This window comes from Periplaneta americana, chromosome 12, assembly GCF_040183065.1.
Source record: "Periplaneta americana isolate PAMFEO1 chromosome 12, P.americana_PAMFEO1_priV1, whole genome shotgun sequence".
In the NCBI taxonomy this organism is placed as follows: Eukaryota; Metazoa; Arthropoda; class Insecta; order Blattodea; family Blattidae; genus Periplaneta; species Periplaneta americana.
Genome location: NC_091128.1, coordinates 150,631,877 through 150,653,990, shown reverse-complemented (window position 1 = coordinate 150,653,990; position 22,114 = coordinate 150,631,877). Strand labels below are relative to the sequence as shown.

General features: G+C 35.6%; 1 protein-coding gene across 1 annotated transcript; it reads right to left on the bottom strand.

Moving 5' to 3' along the window:
- Positions 1-2,740: 2,740 nt before the first annotated feature.
- On the bottom strand, positions 2,741-22,091 carry MFS18 (major facilitator superfamily transporter 18). Its single transcript, XM_069842273.1, has 8 exons — positions 21,780-22,091; positions 18,616-18,962; positions 16,878-17,051; positions 16,064-16,229; positions 14,087-14,183; positions 10,924-11,089; positions 7,668-7,826; positions 2,741-3,887 (listed from the first exon to the last, which is right to left on the bottom strand). The coding sequence occupies exons 1-8, from the start codon at positions 21,854-21,856 to the stop codon at positions 3,748-3,750; spliced, it is 1,326 nt and encodes a 441-aa protein (XP_069698374.1). The 5' UTR covers positions 21,857-22,091; the 3' UTR covers positions 2,741-3,747.
- Between the last annotated feature and the right edge of the window lie 23 nt (positions 22,092-22,114).

Genomic DNA, 22,114 nt, shown 5'->3' with positions numbered 1-22,114 from the left:
ATTATGTACCATGTATTGTAAAACAAGTTTATTTCTATCCTAAGTGTATTTTTCTATTTTATCTTGGTTACTATCTCAACATGACCTGCACTAATTATACTACTAATAATAATTTAATATTAATCCATCAATCTAAACATCGTCTCTTTTTTCACTCAGTTATTATTAGTATTATTATTTACTAATTTTATTACAATCTTTATGTGAGCTTTTTTCTTAAGTATTTTGTCTACAAAGTATGTGTATCTATGTAACGGAACTGTCCCCGAACACGAGCTTTGCTCTTTCGGGGTATTTTAATGTAACGTTTTTATGTATATGTTATTATTAAATAAATAAATAAATAAAAAAAAATATATATATATATATATATATATATATATATCAACAAGTCAAAATGTCCAATACAGTACAGTTTCAAGGATCCAATCTCAGTGGTAGCAAGATGGTCAGAAAATTAAAGAAAATGGATGGACGAGGAGAGAGAAAAATGAACATGAAAAATAGCCTATTCTGAAATCTAATTACCTTGCGTCCGCATTCACAGTTTAAAGCACGCGCTTTTGTTAACAGAGGGTTTGAGAAAACATGTATCAAATACGTAGAGAGAAATAAAAAAAAAAAAACACAAAAATAAAAATCTCAGTGGTAGCAATCGCTACCACTGGCTACCCCCTGTGGGCGCCCTTGTACAGTTTTATTTTTGTAGTCAGTAGGCCGTGGAAAAAATTCCTACACTTCATCTATCATTATATTTATTATCAGATTATTCGAATGAGAACAAGCTCTAAAAGCCTTAACAAACCAAACCTAATCTTCGTCATATTAACCAACGTTTCCTACCGAATTTAGTATTTATACCTGATGTTTTGAAAGATGGGACATGACAGGAACGTTGCGATCGGAAAAACAACTGAATGTCACATAGTGTGGTAGGTCTGTTGCCATGGTAACAACGGTTGAGTTGCCAAACTTACCGTTCCCACATGGCGAGTGCTTAATAGCTCTCTCGGAGACATTTATTGTGCATACAATGTTAACATTGGTACGTTTCGTCTTTGATTCTCTGTTGATTTTTGTATTGCTTTCTTACTTTCGCGTCAATTGTCATGAATGTTTTAACATCAGCCATCTTAATGTCAATTGCTAGCTTCCATCAGCTGGCAGTGTGGTAGTCCATATTGGCAACATAGCACTGTAGTTCCAAGCTCGACCGCTTAAATGTCATGTCCCATCTTAAAAAAAAAAAAAAACAGGTAAGTTATAGACGATTATTACCTATTAGTATTACTTTTGACGGGTTCTTTCTTATGTTGGCGACATCAATTGTATACAACTGTGTGCAAAGATGGCATAACTGCAGTAGTGGGGAAATGGTCTAAAGAATACCCTAATTTGAAAATGACATGATATAGTTGCTCTCAACAAATGTATTCACGACAAATTAGAAACAGTTAAACATAAATAGGCCTACTCCTGTTAACAATAATTCTTATCACGATGCACGACTTAAAGACGTCTTGCTTATCGGCCATTTACATACCTATCCTACAACATTAATTGCACGCGTCAGTAAATCAGCTACTCATATTTTGTACGATACTAGTATACTACGTGGTCTGTTTTAATAAATACCTGTCATCACTATTAACTTCATTCTGCGCTGTTTTCATTACCATCGTCGTCACCAAGATATTCGTCTTCAGTCTCATTTCTCCTTACATAATCGTCCTCTGTTCCGTCCAGGTGATTGGAGATGTTACACTTTTTAATCTCATACATCACGGATCAATTGAAAATATAAAACGCACAAACTACACATTTGAACTTGATTCTTACACAATACTTGCTAATCCAAACACCATTAAACAATGGTAACAATTGAAATACATGAGCGGGAAGATCGACTACCACCTTACGAGTTGCGCGGGAGGAAAATCGTGCAATGTTGCCAACTTCATTTCGAATAAGCCGCGTACCAGTTTTTTTTTTTACTTGTAGATTTCGTGGGAGGGGGGAAGTGCGTGATGGTTATGGAGTATTGCGTGTTTTTATAGTTTTATTAACTTTTTCTGTATTTAATTATATTTGCGCGAGGTATTCGAGAAAATACGGTATTTCATTTTCACATCATTAAAATTTGAACTAAATGATTCTCACTTTTCATTATTAGAAATTATTATGGAACAGCAACTGCAAGAAGAAATCGTTACTCAGAAAGGTTCCCTCATGAAAGTGTTCTGCAATAATCATCATCGTCGTCGTTCTCGATAACATCATCACCATCATTATTTTGTTTTGGTAATGATGGGTACTTAACTATCCGTCATTCATCTCTATGAAGTCAGTTCTGTAGCCCAATTTACCAACAGAGACGTTGCCCAGAGTGCACCACAGGAGGCTAATTTGCACTATACCACCGATCAGAAGAGATTCATTCATTCATTTAGTGTTCTGCCCAAGGTCAGGTCTTTCAGTGCAAACCCAGCTTTCTCCAATCTGTCCTATTTTCTGCCTTCCTCTTTGTCCCCTCATATGATCTGAGAAGAGATGATGATGGATATTTGTTGGGATGTCACAAGGGAACTAGATACCCTGGAGAAAACCCGTGTTACCTGGGTCACGGGCTTCCCCAACACAAGTTATAAATTGGGGGTACACTGGGGATAAAAATGCTGCTTCAATTTCACAGAGTTTGCATAGCTTTCCTCATATCAAGGCACATGGAAGTGGATTGAAGCCCTTTTTTGAAAGCACCTTTTATTATATCAGCAGCTTTATTTGTAAAAATCAATTTGAGAAACCTAAAGTTTCAACTAAGATGACTAATTTGCAAAACCTAAATATTTCAGTAAGATAACTGACTCGAACCTGCTAGATGAGCTCAAGTATTGGCATTCAGTATGCTACACAACCAATTTGGATGAAATCATCAGAAAAATGAAGCTGCATTCATCTCAGTAAAATATTAAACTAATCATGTTATATTCTTATAGTTGGTTATTTAATGACACTGTACCAACTACTAGACTATTTAATATCAATGGAATTGATAACAGCAAGATGATATTTGGCAAAATGTGGCCAAGCATTCGTCATGTATTTACCTGATATTCGCCTTATAGTTGGAGGAAAAATCCACCAGGAAATGAGCCCAAGCGGAAATCGAATCCACAACCAAGAGCAGGTCCAGATCAGTAAGGAAATGCTATATGACTTGAGCTACACCAGTGGCTATTATGTATGTTATTTAAATGTAATTTTATGTCTCAGTGAAATACACAGTAATATTTCAGGATCGATATAAGATTAATATAATGACTTCTTTATTATCACTCTTAGGTATATATATAATGTACAGTTTCATATAAGTTTCATGTACCTTAATGTCTTCTCGTTAGTGGCCCACAGAGGTAAACGTTTTCCTACCCCAAGCCCTTGCAAAGATACACTCATCCTATCTTTTCGAAATAAACCACAAAGTCATTCTAATAATTTAAAATATTTCATTATCAGTACAGTAATAATATATTTTCTCCGTCAGCCTTTTATTTATGAAACAACTCTAATACTGGGAAGTGTGTGGAACAATAATACTTATGTGCAAAATGTTGTTTCATCTCAAGATATACTTGCAAAAATAATTCCATTTATGTGACTACAGCAAAGTAGCCATGATCGCAACCTTAAAAACTTACATAAATCACACTATTGATATATATTCATTCATGGAAACACGCCAGATACTCAGACAATTGCATTTCCACTCCCAAAGATCAGGAATACAAAACACCCAAACATGTTAATAGCGGCTGTTGTTTGAAACACAGCAGCCCAACTCTTTGTTGTCTCCAAGATGTATCCAGCAAGGTACACGCCCATAAAACCTGAAATATGCATAAAGTAAGTTCCAAACAGAGCTTACTGCTCTAACTATTTAGTTCCTCTTGATATGACATTATCAAGTACAGAATTGAACAGAAAGAATAGGAAGAAATGACACTGTTTGATTATTCAGGTATTACTTTACATGGATTCTATACTAAAATGTTAAATGTTATGTTTTATTTAATGACTCTGCAACTGCCGAGGTCATATCAGCATCGCCAGTGTGCTGGAATTTTGTCCCACAGGAGTTCTTTTACATGCCAGTAAATCTACTGACATGAGCCTGTCGCATTTAAGCACACTTAAATGCCATTGACCTGGCCCGGGAACGAACCCGCAACCTTGGGCATAGAAGGCCAGCGCTATACCAACTGCGCCAACCAGGCTAACTGATTCTATACTAAATATTGATACTCTTTCCTGATCAACTTTCAGGCTTCCACAACCGTATTTAACCAATGTACAATTGTTAGAAAAATTAATATATACAAGGTGTCCACATATAACCTCCCTGATTTCAAATTCTAATTTTAAGGAAACTATTAGTTCTAGAGATTTGCGGTGTACAGTGTCATGTAAAGCAAATCAAAAAGTTTTGCAATTTCCATTCTGTTCTTTTGTTGCAGGTGTTTAATACGAGGCGCATCCAGAAAGTAAGTTTCCCTATTTAAAAAAAAAACACACACTTTCAGGAAAACATTTATTGGCAACAAGTACAGCAATGTTTCAGCTATTTTTCAACATAGCCACCATCAGAATTGAGACACTTGTCGTATCGTGGGATCAACTTTTGTATCCCTCTGTCATAGAACTCTGCCGCCTGTGAATGGAACCAGTGTGTGACAGACGTCTTCAGCTCTTCGTCGTTGCCAAAACGCTCACCGGAGGACAGGAATTTCTTGAGGTGCAAGAAAACGTGAAAATCGCTGGGAGCAAGATCAGGACTGTAGGGTGGATGATCAAACTTTCAGCCAAATTCCGTCAAAACAGCTGCTGTGCGCCGAGCCGTATGTGGACGAGCATTGTCAGGGAGGAGCACAACACCTGCAGTAAGCATTCGATGCCTCTTGTTTTGAATGGCACGTCGCAATTTTCGCAGTGTTTCACAGTAACGGTCAGCATTCACTGTTTCACCTCTTGGAAACAAGACAATGAGCAGAATGCCCTTCCTGTTCCAGAACACTGTGCACATCACTTTCCATACCGACAGCGTCTGTTTGAATTTCGCCCTGACCAGAGATCCACTATGCCGCCAATGCATTGACTGCTGCTTGGTTTCCGCGGTGAAGTGCGAAATCCAAGTCTCATCGCCCGTGACGATTCTGTCAAGGAACTCGTCATCGTGATACCGTTGCAGAAATGTCAGTGCTGCTCCTAAACGTTGCAATTTGTGTTTGGGTGTCAGGTTTTTCGGCACCCACCTGCACACACTTTTTTGAACAGCAGGTGCTTAGTGACAATCTCATGCAACAAGGATCTCGATATCTGCGGAAAATGGCTGCTCAGCTCCGTAATCGTGAAGCGACGGTTCTCCATGATGCACTGCCGCACCAGCTCAACACAATCATCATTGATGAGGGACGGTCACCCACTGCGCTCTTCATCATGGACACTTTGACGACCTTCACCAGCGACGCACCACCCGCTTACTCATGATGTTCGGCCCATAGACCTGACAGAGCTGCCGATGAATTTCAATTGGCGCAATGCTTTGTGCATTAAAGAACTTTATCACTGGCCGAACCTCGCAGGCGGCAGGAGAAGGAATAAGAGCTTCCATTTCGGACCACTGCTGCCACGCTACTGGCACCAGGCGGGACCTGTCTGGCTGGCATATGATTGATACGTCATAGATCTGTTACGCATGCACAATTGACATGGCTAATTACGTTTACTTTCAAGGGGAAAAAATCGGGAAACTTACTTTCTGGATGCGCTTCGTAATTAGCAAATATGACAACTGCACAAGAGAGAGCTCAGTGCGTGGTATGGTATGTGGTTTGATAAGTTTGTAGCCACAGAGAGTGTTAACTACAATCTGGCTCAGGCAAGAAATGCACGTCTTAGGAAACGGTGAACGAGATCAGGGAGACCTTCGCTAGAAGCCTGACAAAGCATTAAGAGAGCTGAAAATCCCATGCTCAATAGTCCATAAGGTGCTGCATAAAAGACTTCGTTTGTATGCCTATAAAGTGGAAATCGTTCAGGCATCTACAAATTGATTTTCTCCTCAGACATGCGTTTTTTGCCCAAGCCGGACTGTCGATTAACACTCCTTGTGGCGGCAAAAACGTAACACAGCGAACGCCAGTAGGGGAAGTTATCCCTACCCGCGCCGCTCGGCACCTCGCTTGCATACTTTCTCTCTCTCTCTACTATCTGTCCCGCTTCGATGGATCACTCGCACGTATTTCATAACACGTACTAACAAATCGCTCGTATTTCATAACACGTACTAACAAAATTGCGGCATTAGACAACAACACAACACAGCCCACCACATGTACTAACACAACACAATACAATGTAATGTGGTTTTTTCATTAAACAACACTCACCTGTTAACTTCGCACTGCCCCACTGTCCAATGCACACCATCAGTAGCATCGCTTTTCGGCGCTAAATTCATATTTTTCCCACAGGTTGGACACTCGTAATGACTAGCAAGTAGTCCATGCTCCTCACAGTACCTTACCGTTTCCGCCTTCAGATTCTCCCTGCACAATTTGAGGAAGATGTACACGTCTTCGGTACAGCTCATCACTACACATGGTTCTGTCTGTACACGAAGCTGGACACGGACACAGTGAAGCTCCACCAGCGCGCGTTAACACTTATGCCACCCCCACACTCAACCCCTACCAAGCTACATTCACAAGCCCACCACTTTCTACCTTCGGTCATTTCCCTCGCGCCATTCTTCTGCAATACGTTATGGCAGTTCCCTTAAAATAAATAGATTCATTTTCCCTTCTACCCCCAACTCGCCTCGGTAGCCGAGAGGTCTAAAGCATGACCGAAAAGCGTGCGTTTAGCATTTAGTTACGAACTTACTTGGATCGAATCTTACCCACTGTGAAGTCATAAGAAAAAAAAAAGAGAGAGACACGAAGCAAGGAACAGAGAAGGAGAGGCTAGACAGAGAGAGGCAGACAGGACGAAGTTCCTCTTTTGGTTCATAGATGTCGCATTTATTCTTTTTGTTCCACTTTCCCACACTAGATGTCACCCCACCATAAACCCCTATTTCCACTCTTTCCTGCTAGAGTGTGTGGTGAGCTTGTAGGGGAAGAAAGGGGTCGTGGGCGGAGCTTAGCGTTCGCCGTATTACGTTTTTCCCCTTGTGGCTAGGAACTTATCAAACCACGCCTTAATTGTCTTTACATCTGGTGGCTCCCATTCAGGGTACGTTCGTCTGAAATTCCTTTGGACCGTAATCAGTGATTTCGTTTCAGAGTACCACACCACACACTGAGCTCTCTTTTGTGCTGTTGTCATCTTTGCTAATTATTCAACACGTGTAACAGAAGAATAGAATAGAAAATACAAAACTTTCTGAGTTGCTTTACATGACACTGCAAACCGCATATCTCTAGGACTAATTCTTTCCTTAAAATTAGAATTTGAAATCAGGGAGGTTTCATGTGGACACCCTGTATAATCGGGTCTCACACACACACAGATTATTTTTCTTGTTTTTAAATCCCTTATTTTTGTTCTTTCTATTTTTTTGAAAACCACGTTAATAAAACAATCTGCAATTACATCCTTCCACTTACCAGGGACAGCACCAACTGTATTCATGAGTCCAAATACACTTCCTGCGTGTTTTGGAGCAAGATCTTGAGGATTTACTAGTATGGCATTGTTGTGAAAACCTGTTGCTGCAATGGCTACAGTCATGCATAACAAAGCCCAGTAGTAATCCGTGATTTGAGCTGGAAAACCAAAATATTTTTTAGTTACTATAAAACTGCATGTTTTAGTCTATAAGGAAGGAAATCTCTTTATTTACAAAGTAGTCAAATGGTCACTTACGATTATAATTCCCAAACCTCTCGATGTACCTTATGTCAAAAGTACAGAGTGATTTATATAGAACTAACACATTTCTTTCTTTCTCTATTTCAAAACGAATGATGCTAGCCTCAATTTGTTATACCTCAAATGTAATAATAATAATAATAATAATAATAATAATAATAATAATAATAATAATAATGTTTTATTTTCGCTGGCAGAGTTAAGGCCATAAGGCCTTCTCTTCCACTCAACCAGCCTTAATCAATACAATACATAAATTTAAATTACAAATATTTTCACTACACTTAAAAGGTTCTCCAGCAATAATCTTCACTACACATTTATTTAAATTTAGATAAGTCTATAAGGTAAAGTAGTAACTTAATTTATGAGCTAATTTAATTCAATGAATTATAATTAATTTAATATTTGAGATAGCTAGTAAAATGATGAAAATTAATTTAATATAAGCTTACTAGGACTATGTTACAGGGAGAATATATATATATTTCTATTTCTATAATGAGAATATTAATGTAATTGTCATTAGAGGTTTTGTAAATCTATTTAGAGAAATTAAAGATAATAATAATAAGAATGGACAGATGTTAGTTTCATTATAAGTAACAAATATTAATCAGCAATTCATCTGTTAAGTAAGAATTTATGTAATTTTGACCTAAATGAAGCTATTGTCCAACAACCCCTTATATCACTCGGAAGCGAGTTCCAATTTCTAGCAACTGAAACTGTATAGGATGAAGAATATAAAGATGTCTTGTGGTAGGGTATAATGAGTAAATTGTTATAATGAGATCTTGTACTTAGCTGATGATATGCGGATAAATTTTGAAAACGAGAAGCCAAATATATTGGGGTAGCGGTGCGCAGAATTTGAAACAAGAGAACAAGGGAATGCAGAGCTCGTCGATCGCTTAGCCTTAGCCAAGACAGAGTTTGGAAAGACGGGGAAACATGATCATACTTACGAATATTACAAATATAACGGACGCACGCATTATGCACACGTTGTAGCCTGTTGCTCAAATTTGCATTTAGGTTACTTAATATAATATCGCAGTAGTCAAAGTGTGGCATCACGAGTGTTTGTACAAGGATTAATTTTAATTTATCAGGAAGAAAGTTCTTCAGTCGCTTTAATGAGTGAATAATGGAAAATATTTTTTTGGAAGTGTGATTCACTTGTTCATTCCATTCCAGGTGACAATCCATATAAATACCAAGGTTCTTCACGGTCGTACTGTATGGAATAGTAGTATTATTTACAATTATCGGTGGCAAATTTTGTTTGTCACACTTCGATCTTTGATGTTCTATTAAGATTGCCTGCGATTTACTTGCATTTAAATTAAGTCCGTGGGTTTTCGACCATATGGATATAGAATTCAAGTCATCATTAACTTTAGTTATGGCGTCATTTATGTAGTTAGGTCGAGTATGCAGATAGATTTGTATGTCGTCAGCATAAATATGGTGTCGGCAGGATGTTAGATTAGAAGAAATATCATTAATATAAATAGAAAATAGTAAAGGTCCTAGGACAGAGCCTTGTGGTACGCCAGTCTTCGTGGTACGCCAAGTGGAATAACGATTATTAATAGACACGCACTGTTGGCGTTCACGAAGATAGGAGTCCATCCACGCTAACGCATTATCAGAAAAATGCAGTACTCTTAATAGAGTATCTTTGGGAGATTACTAACCTCTATATCAAATGTTGAAAATTCTTTATTTATTCGGCTGGAAATTCACTTAATGACCAGTTTTTAACGTCAAATTAAGCAGGAGTTTTGATTCCCTGTCACGAGCTGCGCAGATGTTTATTCTTTATTGTTGGTCGACATTTTGTTTTAGTCATTGAAAATGCAGTACACGTTAAATCAACGGCTCTTTCTTGTGAACCAATAGTGGATTACAAATTCAATTACAGCTACTCAAAGGGCATACCAAAGAGAATGTTCATCAACAAAGAAAGACAATACTAGGACTGGTAAACAAATTGGAAACTGGATCTGTGGTGAGTGAAAAAGGCAAACATCGTTCGTCTAGGCTGCCCACGGTTGTTGTGGACGTCTGGACATGACTGGAGCGGTCATCCCATAAGTCATTAAGATGTCTGTCGCAGGTGACCGGGTACATTTTCAACATTTGCTATAGAGGTTAGTATTCTCTCAAAGATACTCTACAATTGAGGTATAACAAATTGTGGCTAGCATCATTAGTTTTGAAATAAATAAAGAAAGAAATGTGTTAATTCTATATAAATAACTCTATATAATAAAAACCACCATGTAGAAAAAATCAACTGCTTTTGTAGGACTATCACCACTCCATGAGAACTTCTAAATTAAATTTATTAACCCTTTTATTACAAATAATCATACCTGCTTTACCAATAAGTGTAGAATTTAGTGTAAGCTGTATTCATTACCAACAGCAACCATTTCATCAACAAACAGTGAAATATAGAGGAAACTTTATGGTTTTGTTTCCTGAATCATGAGAATTATCACTAGAGCTAGGATTCGTATGTAGTAATAGCTAATATTTTTAGTCGGTATAGTTTATAAACATGCAAGCCATGCCCTCCACTCCTCATACTTGCTATTCTTGTCGTTCAGTACTTCCGTTAGTTAGCGCTAAGGGTCTTTAATCCTCTTAACCACCACTTACAAAACAGCGGGGGGTTTAAAAGCTGCATTGTCTAGTCCTTGTGACTTTTCTTGCATTTCGAGTCTTGTCAACCAGGCTTAAAACCTTCTTAACCGGCATCACATTGACTCAACTATACTCGGTGTCATTCTTAACTCATACTACATATAAATCCTAGCTCTAATTATCACTAGTTTCATGATATTGAGTCTATCATCAATATATTGTTTTGGTTGGGGTCATACAGTATATGCTCAAACATATTTTTTCTGAACCTTTCTTCCCAAAACCTAGGAATTCTACACTTACAGTGGGTATGTCAGAAAAGCAGAAACTCACCTATTAAAGTTAGGCCCAGAGCTTGAGATCCTAAGCAGATAACTTCTATTATTTTTCTGGTATTTGTTACAGAATATCCTTGCTTTATAAGTTTCTCAGACAACCATTTTCCTAAGAAAGTGCTGGGGATACAAAATAACCATGGCACCATGTTCACTACCCATCCCTACAAGAAAATTAAGAATAATTACATGACAATATTTGACACAGAAATGCGTTTAAAAATAAAACAATTAAATTAATCAGTTTAATGAAGGTATATAGTTTATTAGACGACCTCTTTGCGTAAACACAGTTCACTTTTATTCAGTTTCCTTTCTCAGGGCTTTTACAAAAGCTAATATTGGTAATATTATACATAGCCCTGAATTTTCTTATTTTACATCTATCATATTTTTAATATGAAGGATAGAAGAGAGCCATAGAGGAGGTTAAGGCCCAATTGGGCTGTAGTACCAAATAAGAAGAAGATACTTTTAATATGTCATACTTCTTTTTACCAATAAAACAGTACAGAACGACGTGTTTCAACCAATCATGGCTGCTTATCCTACAATTTTTATCACTTCCCTAGCATTTGTTTCTTTGTTTGCCAACATTGTACTTTCAATAATTGTATATTTTAAAATAATTCATGTTTATTTCATAATCCTTAATTAAAACTTTTCTATTATTTATCTTGTTTATATTATTTAGGTTATGTTATTGCTTCTGCTATATGAGAATATGGAAAATCACGTATCACGAGATTATTAATATATATATTGATAATTGAAGTGGAATGCAACTGTAATAAAAACGAAACTGAATCAACAAAGCCTTCTCGACTAGTAATCATCCATACAATTCAATGAAGATTATACAGTTGGCACAACTGGTAACACGAGACCAGCTAATCATAACACACTACTGCCATCTAGCACAATATTTGTAATGATGAGATGGTACAATAATATATTTTTAAGTTTAATATTTTTATAAGTCAATTAATATTTTATTGTATTAGGATACTTTATTTCTTCTAATCGTGTACAGTCAACTAACTCCCACTTGAGTTTTGATTTTCTCGAGATAAATCAAAACCTTTACTGAAATTACTACAGATAATTTCTGATGTTATTAGCTTAAAGTAAACCAACAAGATTTCACGCTTATGAATATCCAATGTTTTCAAGATTGAGTATATCTACGGGTAAATCGCAATATAGCGAACATAGAAGCTCCGCCCATGACGCCTTCCACTTTTCCCCTACTAGCTCAACAGACACTCTACGTGATAGGCGAGTGTTGTGTCGAATGCACATTTCATGTGGGTGGGGATAACTTCCCCTACTGACGTTCGCTATATTGCGATTTATCCATATCTACCTCTCTAGCACAATAAGCCTAAGACTGAGGTGCATCCGGAGAAATGATGGGCCTGATGTGGAGAAAACAAAATGAAATTCTTTCATTCCATGTATTAATTCACACTTCAATTTGACGAAGACTCCAATACTTATGTAGTACTATGACTGTGTTTACATAAAACAAATAATTTTTTAAGTTTTACAAGGTTAGGGTTACCATTAATATCAATAATGAAACCACGACAAGAGACTAGATATGATCAAAATATATAATAGGATACAGTGTTCCATTCAAACCTTCCAAATTTTAACATACCATAAAGACAGTGTGGGAAGTTAGCAAAATGAAAATGCATGAAATGCAGGACCAACACAAATTTAAGTAACATTTATTAATAAATATCTAAATGTGACAATGATAACATCCAACCTCAAATCAATTTTTACCATGTTCTTACCAACATGTCCATTATTAGCATAGCAATCACATCATAGATGGGGGTCCATAAACTTAGAAGTCAGTAACCTTAGACATATATGCATGGTCCTTAACATAGCTCTACAAAAAGAAATCCAGTAGAGTGATAATGAGTGGACGTTACAGCCACAAAATAGGTCTATTGCATTCTACTCAGTGATATGGAAATCTTTTTTTGAAAGACCCTCGAACATGGGAACTCCAATGTGGGGATGAGGCTGTTGAAAGAATATGTTGGGCTGCCAAGAGAATCCAGCATGTCAAGGTACATGAGGTCAGTTACTGTTGTTTCACAGAAGAAGAATAACCTCACAAACCTGCCCTTCATTACATCACACCAGATATTCAATTTCAAGCTATCTGTGTGTTCATACTGGATGTGTGGATCAGTACAGTTGCACCAAAATTTTGCACCATACTATCTTCATGATTCCGCTTACTGTTTTTCCTTACACACCTTTATAAGGAACTTAATCCTTCAGATTTAGGCTTTTGGGTAATTTACCATATTCTGGAACTTGACATTTCCAATGTTTCGGAACTATATACAGGTTCCACCATCAGGGCAAAAGGTAACACCAGAGAGGTCACCTATTCGATTGAGCTTGTCATACCTGGCTAAGGTCCATGTTGTGGAGTAACAGCATATCTGACCATGAAACGAATGGGCCCGAGTTCAAATCCTGGTTGGGATAAGTTACGGGTTGAGGTTTTTCTGGTGTTTTCCCTCAACCCATTAAGAACAAATGAGGAGCATCATTTCAAAACGTATTAAGTCCAACAGTGGACGAAATTAAATTTATTGCTTTCCATTTATTTATCTTTCATGCTGTGAAGTCTGATAGTTCCAAGTCGTCATATTTGTAAAATGTGAAACAAGTACTTGAAAATGGTTTTGTGTAGAGTTTTGAAAACTTGTCCGGTTTACAAGTAATTCAGTTTTTCGTCAGTCGTGTAAAAAAATTGTAAGTTGGACATAATATGATTTGAAACTATGCTCCTCAAATGCTGGGTAACTTTCGGCGATGGACCTTGGACTCACTATTCCGGCATTATCATCTTCATAACATTCAGAAGCTAGATAATCACAGCAGTTGATAAAGCGTCATAAAATAAACCACTAAAAAAATACCAGGCTAATCTGGATGACTGGACTCAGTCAGTCTTCTTTGTGCTGATCGATGATAAGACACTGTGTATAATATTAATAACAATTAACATAAGAAAAATGATCTAGTCATTACATCCAAGAGCATATTTCAGACTGTGTACACCTGAATAAAACAACATTTCTATACCTATTTTCTTCGAACATAACATTTTGCTTTAAGATTACCTTTGCTCCTGGAAACATATCATGAAAATAAGTTGGTAGCCAGGATAATAGAAGAAAGAAACAGTTGTTCTGACATGCATGTCCAATTACACATGACCTGAAAAAGAAAACGAATTTTAAAATATTATTAACTATATCAATTTACCTTTCTTGTAAAGATTTTCTTAAACTGTACTCATCTGACATAACTGAACAGTCCATATACATACACACTTAATGCACTCTCTTCCCCCAGTCATGTTCAGAGAAAATGCTCCCATCTTGTATCTCTATTGCTTTGCACTATTCCAATAACTTTGAATAAATATGGACATCATGCAATCTTCAAAGGTGAAGCTGTTTCAATTTGAGAGGTAAAAAGGTTGCTCTCATGTCCCAAATGCCTTTCACAGAACCTCTTTATGGTATGTTGTCTGCAGCCATCACTAAACTTCAAACAAGATGGGAGATACCTGCGGCAACATTGAAGATATTGTGAAACATCTTCATTGTCTTTCAGATGAGGTGGAAAGTGATCCAAGTGTTGAGAACAAAACCCTTAAATTCTGTTCCTTTCTCAAAGTGAGAGTTCAAATTTCACAACCATACAGAACAACCATTAATGTAACTGTTTTATAAATTCTAACTTTCAGTTTTTTTTTTAAAGCAGACTGGATGACAAAAGCTTCTCTAGCAAATAATAGCAGACATTTCCCATATTCATTCTGTGTTTAATTTCCTCTCGAGTATCATTTATATCCTCAACAAGGTATAAGCATTTACTCTTTCTAAAATTTGGTTTCCTAAGAAAATTTTGCTTGGTATTGGGTCTCCCACATGAAGACATTATCTTGGTTTTCTCAGAAAATATTTCCATGGAATAATTTTTTGCTTTTAATTTAATTAACACTAGTAAGTTTGCCATTTTATCAATCATTTTTAATTTTAAATAGTATAAAGAGTGTTACAAATCATTTTCAGATGTAACCAATAATATTATCATCAGCAAAGATACTGTACAAATGCAAATTATTCCTATTTTTATAGGTATACAACCAAGCTGTTTTCCTAAATTCCAGGTGATTTGTTATTCTTCAATCTCTATATGATGAATTTGATTTCAATATGAACTAGGAATAGAATGTCAGATTGGAAAATAATTAATACATATGTGAGGTAAGACTGAAGACTTTCAACCCTTATTTTCATTATTTATATGAAATTCATATTAGCAGAATTTTTTCAATACTCCAATTAATTCTTCCAATATAATGGGTTCTGCTGGATGACAGTTTGAACATCTACTGTAAATGGCTGTAAAACTCACACGCACACATACACATTTTTTTTTTCTCAGCAAGAATTGATGTACTAGCAAATTATATATCAGTCTAATAATAGCAACTCTCCTCAGTACAATCATCTATTGTGTGTACTGCAAAAATCCACTGAAATTAACAAAGGATGTAAACAAAATAAAATAGTTCTGTCCGCCATTTATGTGCAAGGAAGGTGAGGTCGTAAGTAAGAAATGCATGACTGTCAGTAACAGGAAACTAAACACTTCATGTTGTGTATCCACTGTACTTGGAATTAGGAAAAAGCAATCAATGCCCCTATTTTAAACTACTGGTACTTAATTGAATTCTCCAGAAAACTAATTGTTAAATTCTCCAGAAGAGGCTAAGAAGATAACAAAAATCTTTTATTTTAGGAATCGAACTAAGATGTTCAAGAAACTCCACTAACATGCTACCACTTGTTTTTTCTGGAAAGATTATAAAAACTGTAATCTTCTTATTACCATTTCTACATATGTACAAGATTAGGATATGACAGCTGTTTTTGTAACTGAACTTAATTCAAGTGATTATTTTTTTAAATATATCTATCTTCTTGACTGAAATTTGTGTATAGCAAACGTTTTACAGTTAACATGCATAAATTTCTTATTTAATTTAGTGGTGAGTGTCAACATCTTAAAACTAGTAATATTACCAGAATTCTAATTTCTGAAATAATTTTATCCAAGGTACAGGTAGTTTCTCTTTTGTGTGTAATGATGAATGAAACTTTGATGGAACAGACGTAATTACAGCTTTTCTTCTTTCTAAAGCTAAAGCATTCTTCCGAAGCACTAGAGTCCAAACAACTCCAAGGAAACCTATAAGAAAACAAAAAGAAAATCCAATATTCTTACAAACTCAATACAATCACAAGTATTAGCACATTTTATATAAAGCATTTCATTCTAAATTTTATTTACCTACTTTAAAACCATATGAATATGATAGGCCTATAAAAGTCGTTTAAAAATTTGTGAATTGTAACTGTTATAAGTAATAAGTGTGATTGTCCTCCCTGAAAACCTAAAAGTGTCGACCAATTTATGTAAATTTATGATTGTTTCCAGTAACAAACTCCTGACATTTTGGAGCATAGTCTAGGCAGTTTGAACTACATCTCTGAAGAACATTTTTTCACATCACTGCATTCTGGTAACAGAATCTAAACACAATCTCTTCACATCACTTATTAACTCATAGTGCCGAAAAGAGAAGTCTGAGAGATTTTTGTCACATAAAAAATAGGTTTGTTTTTACTTTCTTTATCATCCCTGAAACGTTGTAAATGAACATTTAAGATATCCTGTATAACAGATCATTAGGTGCTATAGACATACCGATAACATAAAAGAATGTAGCCCAACCATAGTAATCTAACAAGATCCAAATGTTTATCATCCCTGAAACGTTGTAAATGAACATTTAAGACACCCTGTATAACAGATCATTAGGTGCTATAGACGTACCGATAACATAAAAGACTGTAGGCCAACCATAGTAATCTAACAAGTAAGATCCAAATGTTCCAGTGAAGAGAGTTCCTACAGCTGAACCAGAAGTCAATACACTAAAAAATGAAGCTCGTTCTTTTTCTGCTAAATGTTGACTTGTTAAACTGCTCATACTTGGAAAATGAACACCTGCAAACAGAAGTACTAGTAATGATTCCACCTGTAAATTAAGAATTATCAGACTATGATAGAAGAAGATCTTCTCTTTGAGATGTATATTCATAAAATATTACAAAATGCACACAAATCTTATTCTTGCTATAAGATTATTATTCAATTTCCTAGATTAAATTAAATTAGGTGAGTTATCATACACTCACGTTCAAAATTCAGTTCATGCTTATAGATCTTATCATTATACTTTTCATATTGTACAATGGTGGATAAAAAGATTGCCTGGCTAGAATGTTTCTACAGAATTAAGTACTGCACATGCCAAGCATCAAAAGCACCTGTTCTTAACACACATTTTCAGAACTGTGCACACAAAGGTTGAACTATCGTCATCTGGCATAGAATTTGTTGTAGCGCGTGTGAACTATGCATTAGGACTTCATAATTTCAACAGAGGCAATCATCTTGCCACTATAACACATGAACATGCATATTCTCATAGGCCTACTTAGATTTTAGTATTCACTCATTTTGTGCATCGTAAGTATGGGTAAATGATTGCTTTCAAAAGTATTATGACTTCAACAGAAATCAGTTATCTGATATAGGTTAAGTATTTTCATATTAAAAGTATTTATTTCAGTCACTGACTTCACAACATATGTTTAAGGTGTTAAACCTTTACATTACATGTTTAAAAGATGTATAAACGTTTTCGTTGGTCAGGGCCAACATCATCAGATACGAAGTACATTTCGGTAATATCAATAATCTCTACGTAATTTCTACAAATACAATACATATTTAGTGACATGCAAACTGAACCTTATTAAAATCAACATGGTTATGATACATGGTTATGATACATATTGTCAATTATTTAAAATACACGTGTAAGTTGGAAAGTATATATGTTTGCAAGTCTTCACACATGGAATAATGAAGTAACTTGATGTAAAAGAATAAAAAATAAAAATAATAAAATATAAAACTAAGGTAGAAATGTATGAAATATGAACACAATAAATGTATTCAAATACTGTAATTTGCAACTCTTCACATTCACAACATATCTACCTTAGTTTTATATTTTATTATTTTTATTTTTTATTCTTTTACATCATGTTAGTTCATTATTCCATGTGTGAAGACTTGCAAACATATATACTTTGCAACTTACTCGTGTATTTTAAATAATTGACAATAAGGGCTGTCATATAAGAATGTCAAAATGTATCATAACCATGTTGATTTTAATAAGGTTCAGTTTGCATGTCACTAAATATGTATTGTATTTGTAGAAATTACGTAGAGATTATTGATATTACCGAAATGTACTTCGTATCTGATGATGTTGGCCCTGACCAACGGAAACGTTTATACATCTTTTAAACATGTAATGTAAAGGTTTAACACCTTAAACATATGTTGTGAAGTCAGTGACTGAAATAAATACTTTTAATATACAATACAGACTTCTCTGAAAACTAAAAAATGAATTGCAAAATAAGTATTTTCAGTTGAAATAATATTTTCAATCGGAATTTAACGACATTCTGAAACTAATAAACAAGCTTACCTTGGAATGCTCCATGAAATACTCTCATAATCACAATAAAATTTACTGAAGTTTCTTGAGCAGAAAAGAGTCTAATAATATCCGGCATCCAAAATGTAAACAGTGACCATCCTACAGCTGCAGTTAATATAACTTTATGGCCACCAATTCGATCACTTAAATAACCACCTATCACTTGTGTTAGAGTGTAACCCCAAAAGAAGCTTGAGAGGATGGTGCCCGAGTTTGTCTTGCTCCAGTTTCTTTCTAAAGCAATTGCAGGGACTAGAAGGGGCACAGATGTCCTGCTTGCATATAATGCAGAGGTTCCGATGAAGAGTGTGCACAGCCATTTTCGCTTCTCTGTTCTGAAATATAAATTATATTTATTCATTCCAAGCTCAACTTTCTCATGTTGCAATAAACATATGGGTCATTCCATATCAAAACAACAAAATTAGCCAAATGTCAGTGGCACACATACAGTTCTCGCCAAGCTACTTTGCCTCTGGCTGATGTGTATATCTATTAAGATTATCAAGCAGTACATCTTATTGATGGTACGTGTCAGAGGAAGAACAATTGTTTGTACACATCTGAAGTCTGATTAGTGTAATATGTAGCTAATCGACGATGTATGCAATGGAGGGGGAAAGGAACTGGCCACCCTACCCCATTATCTCCTGGCCTAGTTGTCTCATAAATAGTGCCTTGTTGGTATCACTTGAGAGGTTCAGACTAGTCTTCGGACACTTGACTAAACAACAATAGTTATTGACGTTCTGGACTTTAGATTGAACTTCCTATAACTTATCACATGACCTTACATAGGTATGAATGGAAATTATAAGAAAACTTTTTGTTTGTCTTCCGTCCAAAAGTTATTAACAATAATAGCTACTTAATAACTTTTGGGCGAAATACAAACAAAACCAATCATACCTATGTAAGTAAGGTAATTTGGGTGAATGTTACTTATGTCCCGCCTACTATAGGATACATAGGCCAGTTTTACACTAATCCTAAACATTTAGTATAACTTGTTGCTTGTGTAGGCAGTCTTTTATATTAGATTTGCGAAAATTGGTTTATAGCGCAACATTGGCAGTGATAAAATTGCGTTGAGCGACTTCCGCCGATTTTGGAATAGACATCGACGCACTTGAACTGCCAATATAGAAAACAAAAAATCACACTCAATCGCTTTCACCTTCATCTTGACGGGATAATAAAAGCCTAAACTAACCTAACCTAAGTGAGTCAGTGTCTATTCCAAAATCGGCGGAAGTCGCTCAACGCTCGTTTAACCAATATTCGTTCAGTGGGCGGTGGATACTCTACATTGACCGTAATTTGATATGGGAAGTTCAATCTAAATCCCAGAACATCAGTCAGAATCAGTGTGTTGATTTGACATGGAATGACTCTCATGAAATCATTCATACAGTACAGACCGTTGCTTACGGGATTACACAAGCTGGCGCATAGCACGATCGAGAGTAGGTCTCTGTGAGTCATGACAATTTCTGCCGCTAGGTTCGCCTCTCTGCCCTATGAAATGATGAATGGTACCATTACAAAGCATTGTGCATCGTGAAAATAGTTCGATTAATTGTGCATTACTGATTGAGTACGAATATTATAAATATGCCAAGCATATTACAGTGTTATTTGAAGTTTGTTCTTCTAATTAATACCATAAAGTAATGAAATAATATAGCCTAGGCCTATATATGATTTTATACTACCGGTATTGATGTTGATCGTGGTAAATTAATCCAATTTCACAGTGTTGTCTTTTGTATTGTGGTTCATAACAATTATAACAGTATGTGCGTGGAAATGTTTTTAAAATAATAAATTCTAGCTCATGATTTTAAGTGGTCGTTTCAATGGGAGGTTATATTGGAAAGATGATCACAAATGGATAATTTACTGCAAGATACAAGAACTGAATATAAGTGAATATAAGTGAGTGTTCCGTTGAAAGTGAAAGTGAAAATTTCGTTTTACAAGAGCTAAGTAGGCGTACACGCACTAAAATACTACAGCGTTTACTATTACTATGCTCAATAGATTAATCAGTAGGCCTATAGAAATGTTTTCACCACTGCAAGAAAAAATCGCGCAATAATTATACTTCTCAGTTATTGTGACGTCCGTATTTTTTTTAAAAAGAGAGGGAAAAGTTAGGCCTTCTTGCAAATGCGTAATTATGAATTCAAGGAAATTAAAGATAATGCAGTACCTTAATTAGTTGCAATATCTTATTTAATAACAATATTAATAATATTAGGTGAAAAGGGTAGGCTATAGTGCGTATATGTAAGATGTCAAGTTAATTTATTTCCGGAAATGTTTGGTGTATGAACTGAAGTACAGAGCAGACAGTCCCTCAGTTTATATGTAATATGTTTTAATATCAAGAATGACAGCCTTTTATTGTAATATAATTGAGGAGTAGAAGTTTGGAAATTACGTCTATTGTCCATAAAATATTGTACGAAGCATTTAATAAGCAATGGTGAGTCCTTTAAATGTCCCAAATGTCAATGTCTTTTAAGTGTTCTGCTATGAATATATAGGGCAGAACAGCGCTCCGAGCGGCGGAATTGGCATTACGAGGGAACCACTTCAGACTCGTTTTTCAAGCTCTATGCGCCAGCTTGTATAATCTCGTAAGCAACGGTACAGACCCACAAACAAAATTTGGGCCACCTGAATTTTCCAACTTCCAGTTATAACATACTGCGTGTGCTCAGTACTTACTATTTCTGGGTCTGTAGGCCTATAGTATTCGAAAATAATTACAAATTGAAAATAATTACAAATTATTTTCGTGTGAAACTTCGGGGATATCACACCACGTTACACACGGGAGAGAAAACATACTTAAATAATTTTCATATTCCTCTACCTCTTATCGTTATACCCACTTAAATAATCCACTCAACTAACCCATTAACCTCGTCACAGACCTCGGCTTAATGTCCCTTCATTTAACTCCAGACGTCAGTCCCATGTGTGGTGTGGTGCAATATCGAAGATTATATACTACACTAAGTACAATAATAAGTTATTGCCGGATTCTGCTATCGCTTACGACTACCGGTACATTAAGAGTACTGATCTACTCAATAAAAATGGTCTTAACAATAAGGAAAAGACAGCTAAACAATATTAACCTCGTCCAGAAGTTAAAATCCTCATATGTATCTTCATGTTTTGATAACAGTGGATATTTACTGTCATCTTTTTCCATTATAAAATTTCCATTTAACGTTACATTAGAATGTACGCCTATAACCTCAACTTCAAGCCAATCTTTAAGATTTAAAATATAAATATTTCAATACCATACAACCAGACGCGGTAATGATCAACACAACCCATAACACAAATTTAATGTAATTTTAATACATTCAATCACCAAACACAATGCACCATCGAATTATTCATAAAACACACTGTACAGCAACAGTCATGTTGGCACACGTCTTGTTTGTTGGTATCGTTGCTT